This window comes from Acomys minous (genome assembly GCF_964271855.1).
Source record: "Acomys minous genome assembly, chromosome: 1".
Classification (NCBI taxonomy): domain Eukaryota; kingdom Metazoa; phylum Chordata; class Mammalia; order Rodentia; family Muridae; genus Acomys; species Acomys minous.
In genome coordinates, this window is record NC_140483.1 from 17,580,392 (window position 1) to 17,597,565 (window position 17,174).

At 42.0% G+C, this 17,174-nt stretch overlaps 1 protein-coding gene across 6 annotated transcripts in view; it reads right to left on the minus strand.

The window, feature by feature from the left end:
* Nucleotides 1-17,174, minus strand: part of SDCCAG8 (SHH signaling and ciliogenesis regulator SDCCAG8) — a 204,073-nt gene that overhangs the window by 61,741 nt on the left and 125,158 nt on the right. For 5 of the 6 annotated variants that reach the window (XR_014774791.1, XR_014774792.1, XR_014774793.1 and 2 more), the window contains one exon: nt 13,720-13,851. The exons of the other annotated variant lie outside the window; for it this stretch is intronic. Coding sequence is in view for 2 of the 5 variants with exons in the window: in XM_084758220.1 (XP_084614346.1) it covers nt 13,720-13,851 (132 nt within the window). In the remaining 3 variants the exon portion in view is untranslated. The remainder of the gene's footprint in view (nt 1-13,719; nt 13,852-17,174) is intronic. 6 annotated transcript variants of the gene reach the window in all.

Here is a 17,174-nt window from a genome sequence, read left to right on the forward strand (position 1 = left end):
GACATCAGAAAGCCACACGTGCACTTTAATCTGTTAAGCCCCACTCACCAGCAGAAATCGCTCCCCTTAAGCACATGTCTTCACCCGCACAAGAGCCAGCATCTTTTAGAAACTGTAAAGGCATTGGTCTCTCTGTTCCTCATCACCAAAGGAAGATCAAAAGCTGTTCCTCTGGCCCTGCAACCTCAGCATTGGCTGAGCAGATGAAGTGCTGCTGTGTGCAGGCCACACAGCTACACACAGTTCCACACCCAAGCCCACGCCTTCCACTGCAGGTGACCCCACAAATTCCCTGGATGAGTGCTACCCTTCCAAGTCAGGGGAAAATGAGTGACCTTGAGGCACAGTTCCACAAAGGCGGCCTAAAATTAGCGTTTCCTAGAAAGTGAGGCTTTTACGGCTCTATGTGTCTACCAGGGAAGCTTACTCAGCTCATGGGACATGCTGGTGCCCTTTTTCTCCTCCTCTGGCTTCTATTTTACTTAATAATTACTTACTCTTAAGTCAGAGTTGTAAGCTAGAAGCCATAAGTTACTATTTTATTTAACAAAGGCATATGTCCTCTTCCATATGCCAGGAAGATATCACCCAGGATGTCAGGAGTTTCCTTTCTCTTCCTTTGGACAGGCAGCTGGCTCACTGGGAGGGAAAGTGACTTGCCCAAGGCCAAAAGCAGGTTCCGAGGCTGGGACCAGAAGCCAGGCAAAGAGCCTGCAGAAAGTGCCTCTCTGCAACCAGGGGGAATTAGCCTGAAAAGTCAATAGCAGAGAACTGGATTCTTGGATGTAGCAGAAAAGTGGGGAAGCTACTGATGAGTGTTGAGAAGGCGAATCTGGGGACCTGAAGCCCACATCCATCTCAGTTACTGACTGGGTGGAGATGCAGCGAGTGCAGAGGGTGGGCCAGGGCAGCAGACAACCTTGTGTTCCTAGACCTACGTATCACAGTAGCCGTGAATTCACACACCACGCACAAGCTCTCCTGGAAACAAGACACTGCTAGTACCCAAGAGAACTGCCCTGAGAGAACTGCCCTCAGGTTACCCTCAAGGGATGACTTGCTTCACGAGTACATGCTTTTTACCTGCTCACTAGCCCACTTCCATTCTTGGAAGTGCTTTCTTTTCTTATCAAAGAACTATCTCTATTTCTACTTTAATATAAACAGATAAACAAATATATAAATTGTTTTCCTGTTTCAGACTTTTCACTACTTAAGTGCTGGAGTCGGGTTGAAGATATCTAGGACTCACCTATGCAAGAGACACTGCAACTCCATAAAACTGACACTGGAACAGTTGAGTCCTGTTTGCACCATATTTACTTACTACTTGTGTCTATGCTTTTTAAGTTGTGTGTGATATATGTGGTATGTTTGTGTATATACTATGCAGTCTGTGTTCCTTTGAGATAGGTCTGACTCTAAACCTGGAATTAGGCTAGTGGGACAATCCTCCTGTCTCATCCCTTACAGTACTAGGATTACTGGCACATGTGGCCATCCCAGGCTTTTCTTTTCTTTTAATTTTTTTTACATATGCATTATTCCACTCATATACAATAAACTACCTGCAGCAAGAAGAGCCATGAAAGAATCAGGAATTTTATAAGTGTTACATTCATATTTGGGTGACTGCTCAGGCAACAAACTGTCTCTGTCATCTTCTCATTTTGGAAGCTGCTAACCTGCACTCCCTGTTTACTCAGGTAATTAATTTTATTCCTTCTCAAGTCTCTGATGGGGTTGAAGACCAGATAGTTTAGATCTACAATTAAGCTTAGTTGTTTAGGGGATAAGATATTTTTAGGTCTAGATAGATGTTTTAAGTTGATAATGATGAGATATGATAGATATTGATTTACATTCAGAATTTTAGACGCATCAAGATATGGAAAGATATTGTCTTCAAGACTGCCAAATAAAACCACCCAAGGCTTTTCTATGTGGGCCCTGGGATTAAAAACTCAGGCCATTATACTTGGATAGCAAGTGTTGTTACCCACTGAGGCAACTGCCTGGCCCTGAGCATGAATGGGTTGTAAAGATATTTTCCATGTACATAATCTGATCTGACCTATAGCGACTCGACTCTGCATGGCATTCAGACTCTACTACTTTAAGCACAAAGAAGTTAAGGCTAAAAGTCGCCAGATGAGCTTGTCCTAGACACAGAGTTATCAAGGAGCATGGCTGGTTCCTGCTTACCAAGCTCACTGCTTTCATACAACTTCCTGTAATACCAGAAAAGGTATGTCAGTTCTTGCAATAAACTTATAATATGAATGCAGGAAATAAGATATTGTGAAGGCGTCCCCTGGATGGGGAGACCTGGTGGCACTCAGAGGAAGGTAGCGGGCTACCAAGAAGAGACTTGATACTCTATGAGCATATACAGGGGGAGGAGGTCCCCCTCAGTCACAGTCACAGGGGAGGGGAGTAAGGGGAAGATGGAAGGGAGGGAGGAATGGGAGAGTACAAAGGATGGGCTAACAACTGAGATGTAATATGAATAAATTAATAAAATATATTTTTAAAAAAGATATGTGATGGAATAGAAGGCAACACTGATTGGTCCAAGATCAGAGAGAGAGAGAGGGGAGTAATTGTCTGTTAGGTCTTATTGTGCAGTCTCAGAAATGGAGTGTAGTACTCAGGCTATCTTGCAAAGGAGAAGCCAATGCAAAGATTCAAGGAAAACAAAACAGAAAGAAAGTAACAGATACAGCTGTAGAAATCCGCACAGGCAAAGAACGGCAAAGGGTAGGGGCAATAGAGATGCACGTGAGGAGTATCTGGACGAACCGACGTTCAAAAGGTAACCTGCTTCCCTGGACAAAGACAGGGCAATGGGGCCAAGAGGAACCCAGTAAAGACCTTTGTGGCTATTTTAGAGTGTGACTAGGGCTCTGGAACTCCCCACACAAGAGGACAGGAGGAGGCTACCCTTGGCCATGCGTTCTCTGTGGACTTCCTGCTAGTCCCTCACAAGGAGGGGGCTTACTTCTAGCGAATGAGTAAGGTGGGAAGCAATATGATGTCTATAGGAGACAGACACTCCTACCCCTGGTCCTTGCCACTGAGGGAGGGTGGGAGGAACATCTGTCTGCCTGTGGTGGAATGGCAAATGTCAAAACACCAGCTCTTTGGGGGGAAAATAAGTTCTGATTCAGAGTGTCTCGAATTTCTGTGCCATAAATACCTCTACCATGGTCAATTTTAAGCTAGAAATGAAATGCAAAATGGCTCATGTTTCCAAAGATTTATTACTAGCTCCAGCAAATTTCACATCTGCTCCTAAGGAGGCCAGAGGAAAATCCCATCTCCTTCCTCATCTCCACCATAAGCCCTATGAGAGTCAAATGGACAGTCTAGGAAAACAAAAGCAAAGCAAAGGAAAGCAAAACGCAACCCGTGAGGACAAGGACGTCAGGAGTAAAGGACTTCTCTGATGGGCTTATCAGTAGCGGGAGGTCAGGGAGGGGAGACTATTACTCAGGCTGCAGTGACAAACAACTTAAAGGGATGGATTATTTATGTCGGTCACAGATTCAGAACTTTTAGTCTACAGTCCTAGACTCCACTGATTCTAGGCCCATGAGAAGGCAGAATGTCATAGCAGTGGGCGTCGTGGCAAGCTGCAGAGGAAGGAACAAGGTGGGGGTGGGGTGGGGTGGGACAGGACGGGTCTGGGCATAAGTTTCAAAGGCATGCTTGTAAGACTCTTGTGGTGCCTTGGTGGCCAGGCCCCACCACTGAGGACCTCCAACCTCCAGGCTCCATCCACAGCCCCAGCCCCTCAAGATTCACGTGGCCAAGCTCTATTCTACAGAGTGAAAAGCCCAAGATCAGTTCATAAAAACCCACCAATGCCAGGCCACCTTGGCAAGCTCCACCTTCAAGAAACCTACATAAAGCCTGCCTCCCACTCAGCTCTTTGCTGCTTCTTGCCTGAGCAGATGCAGCTACTCTCCTGAGTTTCTTTCAATAAATCTTTTGTTGTGTGGTGTGACTTTGTGGTAGTCATTGGCTCCTGACTGCCAGGATACCTTCCCCCTCAGAGCTGGAACACTTACGATGGTGCGGGTAACTTACTTTCACCAGCCAAGTTCCATTACCTCTCTAAATAGTGCCACCAGCTAGGGTGAAGACTACAACATATAGGCAGACACCTTTGATCCCAGCACTGCGGAGGCAGAGGCAGGTGGATTGTTGTCAGTCTAAGGCCTGTCTTTTCTAGATACAAGTTGTAGGCCAGCCAGGAGCACATAAGACGACCCTGTCTCCAAACATCAAATCCAAACAAACAAACAAAAGAATTCAACACACAAACCTATGGAGAAGAACTCTTACTCAAACCATAGAAGAGAACATTTGAAGGTTGGTCCCTCAAAATTATCTAATGGAAATACAAAGGCAGGAATAGGGTGGGAACAGAAGAGTACATCCAGGAACTGCCAGACAGCATGAGGTCCACCTGGTGTAAAGGGTGCGGGAGGATGTGATGGCGGGTCTCCTCCGGCCCCCTTATCTCTGCCCTGGCTTCCTCCAATCTCCTGTCATATATAAAGCCAAGGCGCTAGATTCTGGGCCATCCTGAGTAGGTTCTCCCCTTTCTCTGTCACACTTACTTTGCTTCGCTTCAATACTGGGTTAGCTAGTCTGCCCCATGCCCCGTCCCCTCCCCCCAGCTTAATGTAGTCATACCTGTGAGCCCAGGCAAAGTGCTAGTCTGGACTTCACAGAACATCTTGGGTCTATTTACTCATGCAGCAACACTCTACCTTATGGTCACTTTCTGCTTCCCTAACTGAACCAGAAGCTGCTTAAAGATCTCAAGCACTTTTGCATTTGTTTCAAGTGCTGAAGAAATGCTAATTAGTGTGGTGATATATTAATAAACTAGAAGATCCAAAGAACTCAAACCAGGAAATCAGGTTAAGGTGCCAACATTTAACATCTAATTTTTAAAATTATAGGAAGGGTTAGGCAAAGCAACAAAGCTGGCTGCAGACAAATAAGCCCCATTTAACCAAAAAGCACTAAATCAGGATAAAGAAACTTCTAATGAGAGTTTATCAACCTACTAAAAAGGCAATCAGGAGAGAAAAGGCTTTCAACACTCGACTCCATAACCTCTGCAAATATGGAATTCAAGGTGGCCTGAGCACCAAAGCAAGGAAGTTTATATTAGCTAGAGGGGAGAAATTCCATTTGTAATACAGGAACACACTTTGCCCTGCAATATAAAACATTTACCTGCTCAGAAGCTGGGATGAATGAGAGATGAATGCTATGACAGGGAAGTTATAGAGCAGTGGTAAAACACTGTATTGACAGACAGATGTCACAGATAGAAGACACAAAAGTAAAGACTGGGGCTAGAGAATGGGCCGGTGCATAAAGGTGCTTCCCACAAAGCCTGATGACTTGAGTTTGGTCCTCAGTGTAGGAGAGAACAGACTCCCGCAAATTCTCCTCTGATTTCCATACAAGTACCATGACACCCCTGCCTAAATAATAAATAATTTAAATTAAATAAAGTTTAAAACTAAGAGTGAAGGTAACGTGAACAATGGGTTCTATTGGTCTGAGCTGCTGCTGAAGGCTTAGTAACAAGGGTGCTACTCTTGTGGGGACAGCAGCTACAGGAGCGACTATGCATGCTGGAGAACACCAGGCACGGAGTAGACGTGTGTGTGTGTGTGTGTGTGTGTGTGTGTGTGTGTGTGTGTGTGTGTGTGAGAGAGAGAGAGAGAGAGAGAGAGAGAGAGAGAGAGAGAGAGAGAGAGAGAGACTAAAAATTCTCTAAAAAACAAGCCAAGAAAAAAAAAGTGTGCTCCTAATTCCCAACTATGCTCAAAATGTGATTAAAAACAAAAGCAACTAGGTAAATATATCCCACTTGAAATTAGATTTGGAGCTGTTTCATAAGCTGACACTGGCTCAGGCTGAAAGCCTACCCACTGAACACACAGAATGTGCACACACATGCACATACTAACACAGCATCACAGCTATTCCAAGTTACAGTCCAAAATGTTCAAAATCAAAAGTTACATTCAAAATTCAGAAGGCATTTTCCCATAGAAATAACATTATGTAAACATGGTATTTTGGTTCACAGACTAAATCACAAGAACCAGTTTAGCCCATAATATAAATAAACAATGATCTCGAAGGGAAGCCTCTGCAGTTCCCACTGAACCCCAGAATCCACGGCTGAGAGGCTGGTCCCTACTGGAGGTCTAATGAGTGTATGTAGACAGGGATGCTGAGCATGGTTGTGCATACTTTATTGTGTTAATCAATGTTTACAACCTTACAAGGGAATAGTTTACAGAAAAAAAAATGAGGAAGATGAAACTTGAAGAGAAAAGAGCTTGCTATGACTTTAAGCCAAGATAGTAAAGAGACTGAAACCCAGAGCGTGACTCTAGCAGCACGGGACTCAAATCAGAAGGAGCCTACACATTTCACTAGGGAAGGGATGTGTGCCTGGCCAGTGAAGCATACATCCAAGCCCATCCTAATAATGCTATCATCACATACTAAGCCCACGTGACTAAGGCTTGGTCTCTAGGGTGGCAGGATGGGGTGTGGTGGATCCTGTATGGCTTGAGGTATGTTCTTAAAGGGGACATGTCCTGTCTACTGGGAGGCAACAATCTTATTTCAGGCCAAGCACAGTGGTTCCTTCATTTCTTAGGCATAGTTCAGCACTGCACAGAATAATGTATTTTTAGAGAGATTGCTTATGAATCACAACTGATTTTCAGTTTGGGTACAATTTTAAGAAAATGGTAAACTTTTCCCAGCAGTTCTAATTCTTACAGCTCTCTGCTTCCACTACACACCATTCTCAGCTTGTCCTTGGACTCCATAGGTGCAACAGAGATCTAATTCATACAAGCCAGTGGCCAGTGAAACCAGTTATAAAGAAAAAATCTATGAAATAAACTAGTAAAACCCCAAATGTTTAGCATGATATTCATCACTTACCAGTTTCTTCATAAAAATTCATAAAACTGTGTGTTACAACATAAAGGTATATAAATCTAAAATAACCCAGACATCTGTAAATTCACATTTAATAGTATGCTGTCAGTTATAAAAACAGACTTGCAAACAGCATAGCCAAAGACGGCCCTTTCTATTCAAAACTGGTGGTGACAGGATAGGAGGCAAAGATTACACATCCATCTGCTTTAGCCGGAGAGATTAGATAGATGATTGCTTCTGAATTACAATTCATACAATCTCTCTCTCTCTCTCTCCCTCCCTCCCTCCCTCTCCCCTCTCTCCCTCTCTCTCTCCCCCTCTATGTATGGGTACAGGTACATTCATGTGTATAAACAAGGACATGCATGTATGTGGAGGTCAGAAGACCACCTTGAATGTTAAGATCTCAGCTTCTACCTTGTTTGAGACAAGGTGTCTTGTGTGTGGCCCCGCTTTAGATTAGCTGGCCCATGAGCTCTCGGGTTTCTGTCTCTGCCTCCCATCACCCCTTAGCAGGACTCCCAGAATGTTGATACTGTCTGGCTTTTACATAGGTCCCAAGGATCTCATGCATGCATTGCAAGTGCTTTCTGCCCACTTAGCCATCTCCTCAGCCACTGAAGTGTTGACAATGAGAAGGTTCTGCACTACCACTGCAAGAATACATTGCTGTACTGTGATGAGCTAATAAAACAATGAAGCAAACTGAATTATTATAAATCTAAATCTTTAATTTGAAAAAGAACAAAAACATATGAAAACAAAATGGTCTCAGCACAACCTTGATAATAAATAGTACCTAAATGTCCTCCTCATGGCTACAGCAAGCAAACGATCAGAGCTCGTGCTGTCATGCCGGAGCTCTGTGGGACAAGGAGATCACCAGTAGAATACCAGATTAGCACTCTCAGCAAGCTGTCTTTGCTTACAAAAACCAAATTTCAGACCCTTTAAAATGTTTCTTAATAGGCTTTCAGACTGTACATAAGAACTGATGAGAAAAGCCTAGAGTGTTTGTTCTGCCCTCTGCTCACCAGCACCCAGTGAGGAGTAGTTGTGGTGACTCCTCTGAATTAGAAATGCCAGATTCATGAAAGTATCCAAGAGTTAGGGACATATTTTAAATCTTGTACCCTAAATCTAACAGCAAGACTTTGGTTTGTAAGTTAGAGACAGGCTGTCCTTCCCAGATGGCCAATGAATGCCAGATCCCTAGGGCATCATCTACATCCCCTTGCTGTGAAGCATCCCAGAGTGACCTCCTGGGAGACAGTGAGTTGTGCCATGGTTACCTAGCACCGTGGATACTCACAATGCCTCAGCTGGCCATTCTGCTTGGATATATGGTAAAAACCTCACTCCCCAGATTGGTACTCCATGAAGTGGGGCTCACTGGGAGATCTTCAGGCCACAGGAGGCATGGCCACGAAGAGGACAGTGGACCCCTGCCTCCCTTTCTCTCCCATCTCTACTTCTTCATTACTGTAATTTAGAGATGAAAGGTTCGCAGATGCTCATGGGTTGAAGGCTTCATCACTAGTTGGTGGTGTTACTGTGAGGAGACTGGACAATGAGAGAGCAAAGCTCCTCAATGGATTAGTTCATGGCTGACCAGACTAGGTGCGGGTGGGGCCTCTTCATAGGGAGTAGGTTACTGAGGGGCATGTTTTCGAAGGCTATATTTTGCCTCAGGCTCTGGCCTTCTCAGCTTTTTGTCATCCAAGAGATGACCAGCTTTGCTCAGACACATTCCCTCAAGATATCCGGCTTTGCCTCAGTCCCCAAAGCAATGGAACCAACCAAAGACAGACTAAAGCCTCAGAAACCTGGGTCCAAAGTAAGCCTTCCTCCTTAAGTTGTATTCTCAGGGATCTTGTCACTGTGGCTAACTTAAAAGAGCAAGGTGAGGGTAGAGGTAGGGATCAGCTTTTCTCTGTCCACTTTCACCTTTCACCAGGACTACATCGCCACAGGACCAAAGCAACAGAGTCAAGTGATGTTGGACAGGCACCTTTAATACTGTGAGCCAAAAAAATATCTTATTTCTTCTCATAAAGTGATTATCTTAGGCATTTGCTGGGGTGATGGGAAGCTGACTAGCTCCCTAGTCCAAGTGCTGAAGATAGATCATCTATAACCATGGTGATGAGCACAGTGGGTCCATCACATGTGTGAATCCCTTGTTAACAAGGTACAGAGCAGATGAGTTCCCCACTACTGACAGAGGACAAAGATCTGGCCTTGCCCCACCTCACTTTCACCAAAACAGTGAAGCCATTAAGCAGCCCTACATTGCAGGATTGGAAAGGGGGCTCCCCAGTCCAAAATTAACCTCTGTTTAATGCTTGGTGTTTCGACACCTATCAATTCTCAGAAACTTTACACCCTTGGCTCTTTTCCTAATTCTCCATCTTCAGATTTCTCTTGTTTCTTAAACCCTTTTCATAGAAACATAGCTTTGAGATTTCTAGAAATTGTTGAGACAGTGTCCCCTGTTATCACATGAAAACGCAAGCAGGAAACTCTCAAATAAAAACATTTTACTTAAAATAGTCATAAATGTGATGATTCATATTAAAATTTCCTACTTAATAATCACTTAATGTATTAATTATATAAGAAAATAGCATGATTTGGCAATAACAAAAATATTTTAGCACCAAAATATACCCTAAAATGTCAAGCTGAAACTAAATCCATATTATAGAATCAAACAAATTAAAATAGCTGCATCTTCCCTCTGGAATTCTTGTGTTCTGAATGTATAATCTGACACTTTCATAGTATTTCTCTTTTATCTGAAAATGATGGAGTGCAGATTATATTTTCAGGTTTAGATTCTAAGTACTTCTTGGAAAATTATGAATAGTCTTAATTCTACAAAATCAAGATGTTGGATCAGATAAAATCCAATATTATATTTTCTATTTTAACAGTGGCTTTTGAATAGAGTTTCCACTAGCAAGCAGGATGTGAGAATTTCAGATTATCTCCTGGTGTACAGAATCACCAGGTTTAAACTCATTATTAGTTTGTGTGTTTCAATCAGAAGCTTTAATGGAATCATACACATTGCTTAAACTGCTCATTTACTATCCAAAAAGAAAGTGGCACCATCCTATCCTACTGCCAGCACAGCCAGCATGGCCAGGGCTGGAGACTGTGTGGCAGATGAGGGCTAGGGACTCTACCTCACCTCTTCTTCATGCCTAGGGACTGGCATCCTGTTTGATTTCCAGTTAGAAATATGGGACTCAGTATTCACTTTAAAACAGAAGAAAACATTATTTTAACATGGACTTTCAAGACTGTATTCACACCAGAGGAAATGCCTTCTTTCTTGTTTACTGAAACCTTGTTAACAATTACAATAATAATATTCAATGCAGATACATCCACTCCAACTTAGGACCAAAACTTCTCTGCTCTAAAATGTACGCGTCTCACTTTGCGTCGGCTGGTCTGGCTTCAGTATGTCCTTCCATCTCACCTCATGAAAAGGTGATTCTCATTACTTCAGATTTCCAAATCACTCTAACTTCCAGGCCACTCTAGTCTCCTGTCTGCACCTATTCACCACCAACAGTTTCTCTTGCTGCCTTAACTGGTGATATGCACATTACCAAGGCCAACAGACGTTTTCCGTCTCACTGTGTGCTAGTATCTGCTTGAATGCTTCCTCTGGGATGAATAACCATCCTTTCCATGTATCAATCAGGTTGCTTTGTCCATTTTTAGTCTTATATTTAAAAGTATGGTTGCTCCTGAGAGTCAGTGGCCCTTCCTGCCTTCTTACTGCTCCCTCCTGATGACTCCTTTATCCCCAAGGTTTCCAATATTCTTCACAAGCCACAGGGAATGTCTATCTGCAGCCTAGATATAGCTCCCAAGTTCAGCTTTCCTAAACACACGGATCCTCCGAGGGAGAACCATATCTACTTGCTGTTTTGTTCCCAGCTTGTGATGGAGACCCAGTAGCACATGACACATAGTGGTAATCAATAAATATTTGCTGAAGAGATCTATCATTCATTTGCTCTCTGACCTCTAGCTGGCATGTTTCCCTCCCTAGGCCTTAGTTTTCCATCTGGGAATGAATATGACAATAGCAGCTCCTTTCCAGGTTTGCCTCAAGTCCCATGAAATAGTGAACATATGTGCATTTTATGAATTAAAAGGCAGTATGCCAGTGTAAAAGGCACATGTGTATGTACACGCATGCACACACACATGCACACACACACACACACACACAAATGTAGCTTGTAAGGCTAAAATATTTACTTCTTGGACTCTTAAAAAAAGCTTGCTGACGCCTAACATAGAATATTATCTGGTTTAGGCAGATATCGTACAAGTGAATGAATGGTTACATCCCTGCATTTTATTATTATCTACCTGTACATTAACATGCTAACAGAGCACTCCATGTTCTGGCCATTTCTCCTCTACTTAACAGAGAAAGTCATCAAGGTATACACACACAGCACCACTGTCTCCTCCAGTGTTGTTTACCTTAAGTTTAAGAAAATGCAATCAACGCACATTTCTACTTCCTCCTGATTGTATCCATGGAGACAGGGAAGGCACAGGTCTGAGGGATGGAATGGAGATGGGAACTTGAAAGCCATGAAGCCATCTTCATGAGAAAGCTGAAAGCTGCTCAGTATGCAATGCAAGTCTACAGAAATCTACTCATTGTTGCTACAAAATATGTAGACTTTATTCTTGGGGGGACCTCTATGACCAGGGTTTAGAAATGGTATGCATAAAGGGGGATATATTACAATAAAAATAAAGTGCCAACCAAATACTACAAAAAAAGGAAAAGGAATTTGGAGTCAATCACTCAAGATTTGAGTTTGAACCCTACCATGCATTCCATATGTGACTTTCAGCAAATCCATTACTCCCTGCCAAGTGTGTCTCTTGGAAAGAGAGTGGTGGCCACTGAGGGGATCTAGTAGGTGGCCAGTAGCTTACTCCATCGTGTGATAAAAGCATTATCAACACTAGCACATAGGTAGACATGGAAGCTCAGGTATGTTGACTGATTGGCTTAAAGAAACACCACTTAAAAGAAGCCACTGGTCTGCACAGTACAACCTCAACTAAGGCCTAGCCCTCTTCAGCTCTTCTGCATGTTTTACCTTACCTATGATATACTGGAGATTAAGAGCTAAGGAGAAGGTCTGAAGTCTTGTTATGCTACAATACAGTCAATGTATACTATAAAGGAGATGGTTTCCCTACTGTTCTGTATTAAGTCCAATCCATTCAGAAAATAGTGGACCAGTTTTCTGAGAAAGCACCGGATTGATTTCCAAAGTGGTTATACAAGTTTTGCACTCCCACCAGAAATGGAGGCATGTTCCCCTTTCTCCACATCCTCGCCAGAATGTGCTGTCGCTTGAATTTTTGATCTTAGCCATTCTGATAGGTGTAAGATATAATCTCAGGGTCGTTTTGATTTGCATTTCCCTGATGACTAAGGGCATTGAGCATTTCTTTAAGTGTTACTCAGCCATTTGATATTCCTCTGTTGAGAATTCTCTGTTTAGCTCCATACCCCATTTTTTAATTGGGTTATTTGGTTTGGTGGTGTTTAATTTCTTGAGTTCTTTATATATTTTGGATATTAGCACTTTGTCAGCTGTAGCTATACCTCTCCTGGGCAAAGAAGTGCCACCATACAACAAGGACATTTGATCAACTCTGTTCTTAGCAGCCTTATTCATAATAGTGAGAATCTGGAAACAACCTAGATGCCCCTCAACCGAAGAATGCATTTAGAAACTGTGGTACATTTATACAATGGAATACTACTCAGCTATTAAACCCAAGAAAACCTTGAAATTTGCGGGCAAATGGATGGAACTAGAAATGGTCATCCTGGGTGAGGTAACCAACCCTGACCCAGAAAGACACACATGGTATATACTCACTTATAAGTGGGTATTAGCCCAACATAGACGTCCTCTGAGAGACTCCACCCAGTAGAGGATCAGGACAGAGGCTGGGACTTGATGCTGAACTCTGGGTGGAGTGCTGAGAGTTGTATGGAAGAGTGGAGGGATGGAAGGACCCAGAGGGTTCAGGAGCCCCACAAGGAGACTATCAAGGCTGGAAGATCTGAACCCAGGAGGGCCTGAAAACTGATGCACCAACCAAGAACAGTGCATGCAGAGAACCTAGACGATGTTCAGATATAGCCAATGGACAGCTCATTCTCCAAGGTTGTGGGGGCATCAGAGACTGCCTCTGACATGAACTCTGGGGCCCCAGATTTGATCACTTCCCCTTGGTGGGAAGGCCCCTACAGAGGATGGGGAAGCAGGCTATCAGGATGAGGCCTGATAGGCTGTGATCATATGATGGGGGAGGAGGTCCCCTTCTGTTAAGAGGTCTAGGGGAGGAGAACAGGGCGGAAGAGGGGGTGGTGGTTGGAAACAGGAAGATACAAGCAAGGGGATAACATTCAGAATGTAATCTGAATAAATTATAATAAACTAAAAACAAAAAGAAAACAGTGGACCAGAATGTGTGCCTTTCTCTGCCTGCAATGAGAACACCCCAAATTTCAGGAGCGAACTATAGGGGAGTCTTAGGTGTTGAGAATATACCTGATTAGTTTAACAATCCTATTTTCTAATTATTCCACAGGAACTCAACACCCTCAGTATGCAACTGACCCATCCCGGGTCAGGAGAGCCACATTACCTTTCCTTCATGGTCTCATGCACTCTCCCATGTTGGATGCACTGTTCCTCCAATTCATCGTTTCTCTTCTGTAACTTCTCTAGCTTGTCACACATGTATCTTTTTTCTTGACTGAGTCGAACTATTTCTGCTCTAGAGAGGGTAGAAACACAGTCATAGGAGATACTAGAGAGTTAGCCTACTAGAATGTATTTCTATTGTATCAATCTTAGTATTACCCTAACCTCTACAATTGAGTAATAGTGAAAGAAAAATTGTTTCATGTCAAAAATATTTTAGAAAAAATCAAAATGCATAATAGAAGGATATTACATTTTAGGGACTCCAGTTACATCATTGAAGAGACAAGCTGGAGAGCTCTAGTTACAATGGGGAGACTGGTGTAGCCATAGACGTCTATGATCTCGAAAGTAACATCCTTGTCCCTTTTTCACCCTGCTCCTAGACTGCACACAGCCAGGCCTGTAATGGGAGTTGGGGACGACCTGTACTGAGACCAAAATCATCAGATGTTTCCTGTGTTGACAGTTGATGTCTTTCAGGGCATAAACTTTATCTTCAATGTCTTGAATGACAATCCCAACTCTTAGAGATCAATTGTTTAAGAAAGATCAGGAAAAAAAAATCTAAGAAAAATGTCCTCATGTCTACTGTCTCATCAGAAGCCACAGTTTTAGTTTGTCTACATTATGAGTAATTTTTAAGTTAATAAAATACTTTCACCATGAAATTAGTTCCCTTCCCAGAAAGGACTGCTTTATTATGCATGACCACTGTTTGTTCTAGTGGATTTGCAAAGAGAAATCATACCCCACAAACTGATCATCTCAAAGACCAACAAGTCCGCAGGCGCCAGACAGTGTTAGTTCACGCACTTTCATCCCTGCTCAATTGCATGCTAAGGAAGCTTGCTCAGATCAGTGCCTCCATTTTCCACAAGTCAGCATGGCTTTGAAACAGCCTCTGTTTACCCAGATGTCTCCTTAGAGTCCATCTTTCTGATCTATGCTCCATGTGTCCCCGTTCTTACCAGTTTGCAGGTGAGACAGGGTGTGGCTTCTCGGCCTACAGCCTGCCCCACCTCCCCTCAGAGTTTCTCTGTAGCCCTGGCTGTCCTACAGCTCACTCTGTAGGCTGGGCTACAGAGCCACCAATAGGCAGCTCTATCGCCATTTAACCTCAGCTTGGGCACGCTTTGCATGTGCCTCTCCTTGTAAGAATACACACATAGTTGTAATAGTTTACATCCCCGAATGCATGGCTCATGGCTATCCACTCAAAATCATGAAGCTATAATAATAATTTGAATTTAGTATTTCTTCTCAAGCTAGCATTTCCTATCATATGCTGAAATAAATATCAAAAGGAAAAAAAATCCCTAAACCATATTAGGAGAAGAATAAAATCCATGGGAAAGAACCCGGCACATGTTCTCAGGCTGCTTCTGACAAGAAAGGTGCCATTTTCAAAGAAAAGCACAGAGAAAAATAGACTTTACAATATCAAAATATAAAATGTTTATGTATGAAAACCATATATTTGAAAAGCCATATGTTTATGTTTATAGTCACTGTAGCACTGCTTATAGGGAGAATCTTGGTCTATGACCCAACATGGAAACTTTATCCAGAATTCTGTCAACAGGACATCAGTTATCTTGCTTATATTACAGCAGATCAGGATTTTGATAATGAGTATTTATAAGTGTTATTTATTGACCTAAAATGTGATGTTTTGATAAGAAAGAGGAAACAATAAAAATCATCATGCACAATGCAATTCAATTTTACACTTAAGTTATTTTCGATATGCACCAAATATTAATACTGATAACTTCTGGGTGGTAGACATTTTCCCCTTTGTTTCTCCACTTTTTTCTGTATTTTATCAATTTTTATAATGAATTTGTATTTTTAAAATGTCCAGCTCTAAAGGGGCTGTTCCACCCACTGGGCAGTACCCACACTGACTCCTTTTTCTTTGAATCTTTCACTTTTTTGCGGTCACATATTTATACAGGGACATATGTACTAAAAAAAAAATTAATTCAATACTTGGCAAAATAATACAGATTAGTAGGCTTGAAAAGTGTGTCTGGCTTTTGAAGCAACAGTTCCCTTTTAGGCATCTCTACTAAAAGAATCATTAAATTTTAATTATATATAAAGTTATAGTTGTATTATTGCTACAAATAGCCAAAAGTTGAAAATGCCATAAACATCTGGTGAATTATTATACAAACAAATAATTCAATTACAATTTTTTTCCTGGAGTAGTCACTGAGAAAGTGTTCCTTAGCGAGACAGGTGGAAAGCAGCTGTGTGTACCTACCGTGATATGACTCACCTTACACAGCACACTTACATACACAGAAAAATGACTGACAAGAAGCATGTCAAAAGCAGCAGTGATTATTTTGAGATAGTAATGTCCAGGAAAACATTTTTTCCTAATTGTTCTTTAGGATTCCCTACAGTGAGATATCTTCAGTAAGCACAAAATAAAAATGTGACTTAAAGTATAGACTACTATAATACGTGCTATGGTAGCAATCTTTCCTGCCTTGTGTATTTTGGATTTTCTCCTTTCTTTAAAATGGCAACTTGCCCACCAGTTCGGGTCATACAGCACAGCCTCACTATATGTGTACATACAGCCTCCTTTATTTGGGTAGAGCTGACAATATACTCACACAACTGGTGGTTTGCACAGTGAAAAGAGAAAACAGGAAGCCGCACTTACCCTACTCCCATCTAAAAGGAAAAGTGACTCTAGTTCATTTTCACAGGAATGTTGGTAATGTCTGGCTTTCCAGAAGCATGAACTTTCCCTGCATTTTATGCAGCAGCTATAGAGTGTAATTGCATTTGCATGAGTGGAAGACATTTCACTACTATAATTCAGACTACAATGATAATTGCCTTTAAAGGAAAATATGACACCTTAATTTTTTATTCTTTTGGATTCTGGTTTGACTTTTGGTAACAATTAACAGAAGGCCAATGTCAGTCTCCTTTTGTTGAATATAATTTTTGTAGCAGCTCAACCTAACATCATCTAAACATGCAAGGGAAAAAAATAGTTCAACCGGGTGTGTGTTCTTTTACTTCAATTAAACTCACACAGTTGGATACCTACTGCTGCCAAAACAGTAATATAATTTATACATTATAGTCCACATAGTAAAACTACACTAAAAGTCATTTAACAATATTTATAACACCATAAAATACAGTGTTAAAATATATGAACTGCAATATGTACCGAAATTATAAAATTTGTTTCTCATCATCAGTGATTAAAACCAGGATCATTACTCCAGCCTCAATACTCACAACCCTGGTGACAGATTAGAATTCAAATCTTAATGATCAATTTACAATTAACAAGATAGAAGTGAAACAAATTAAACCAACCATTATATATAACGAGACCCCACGGACTCCCATTGTTCC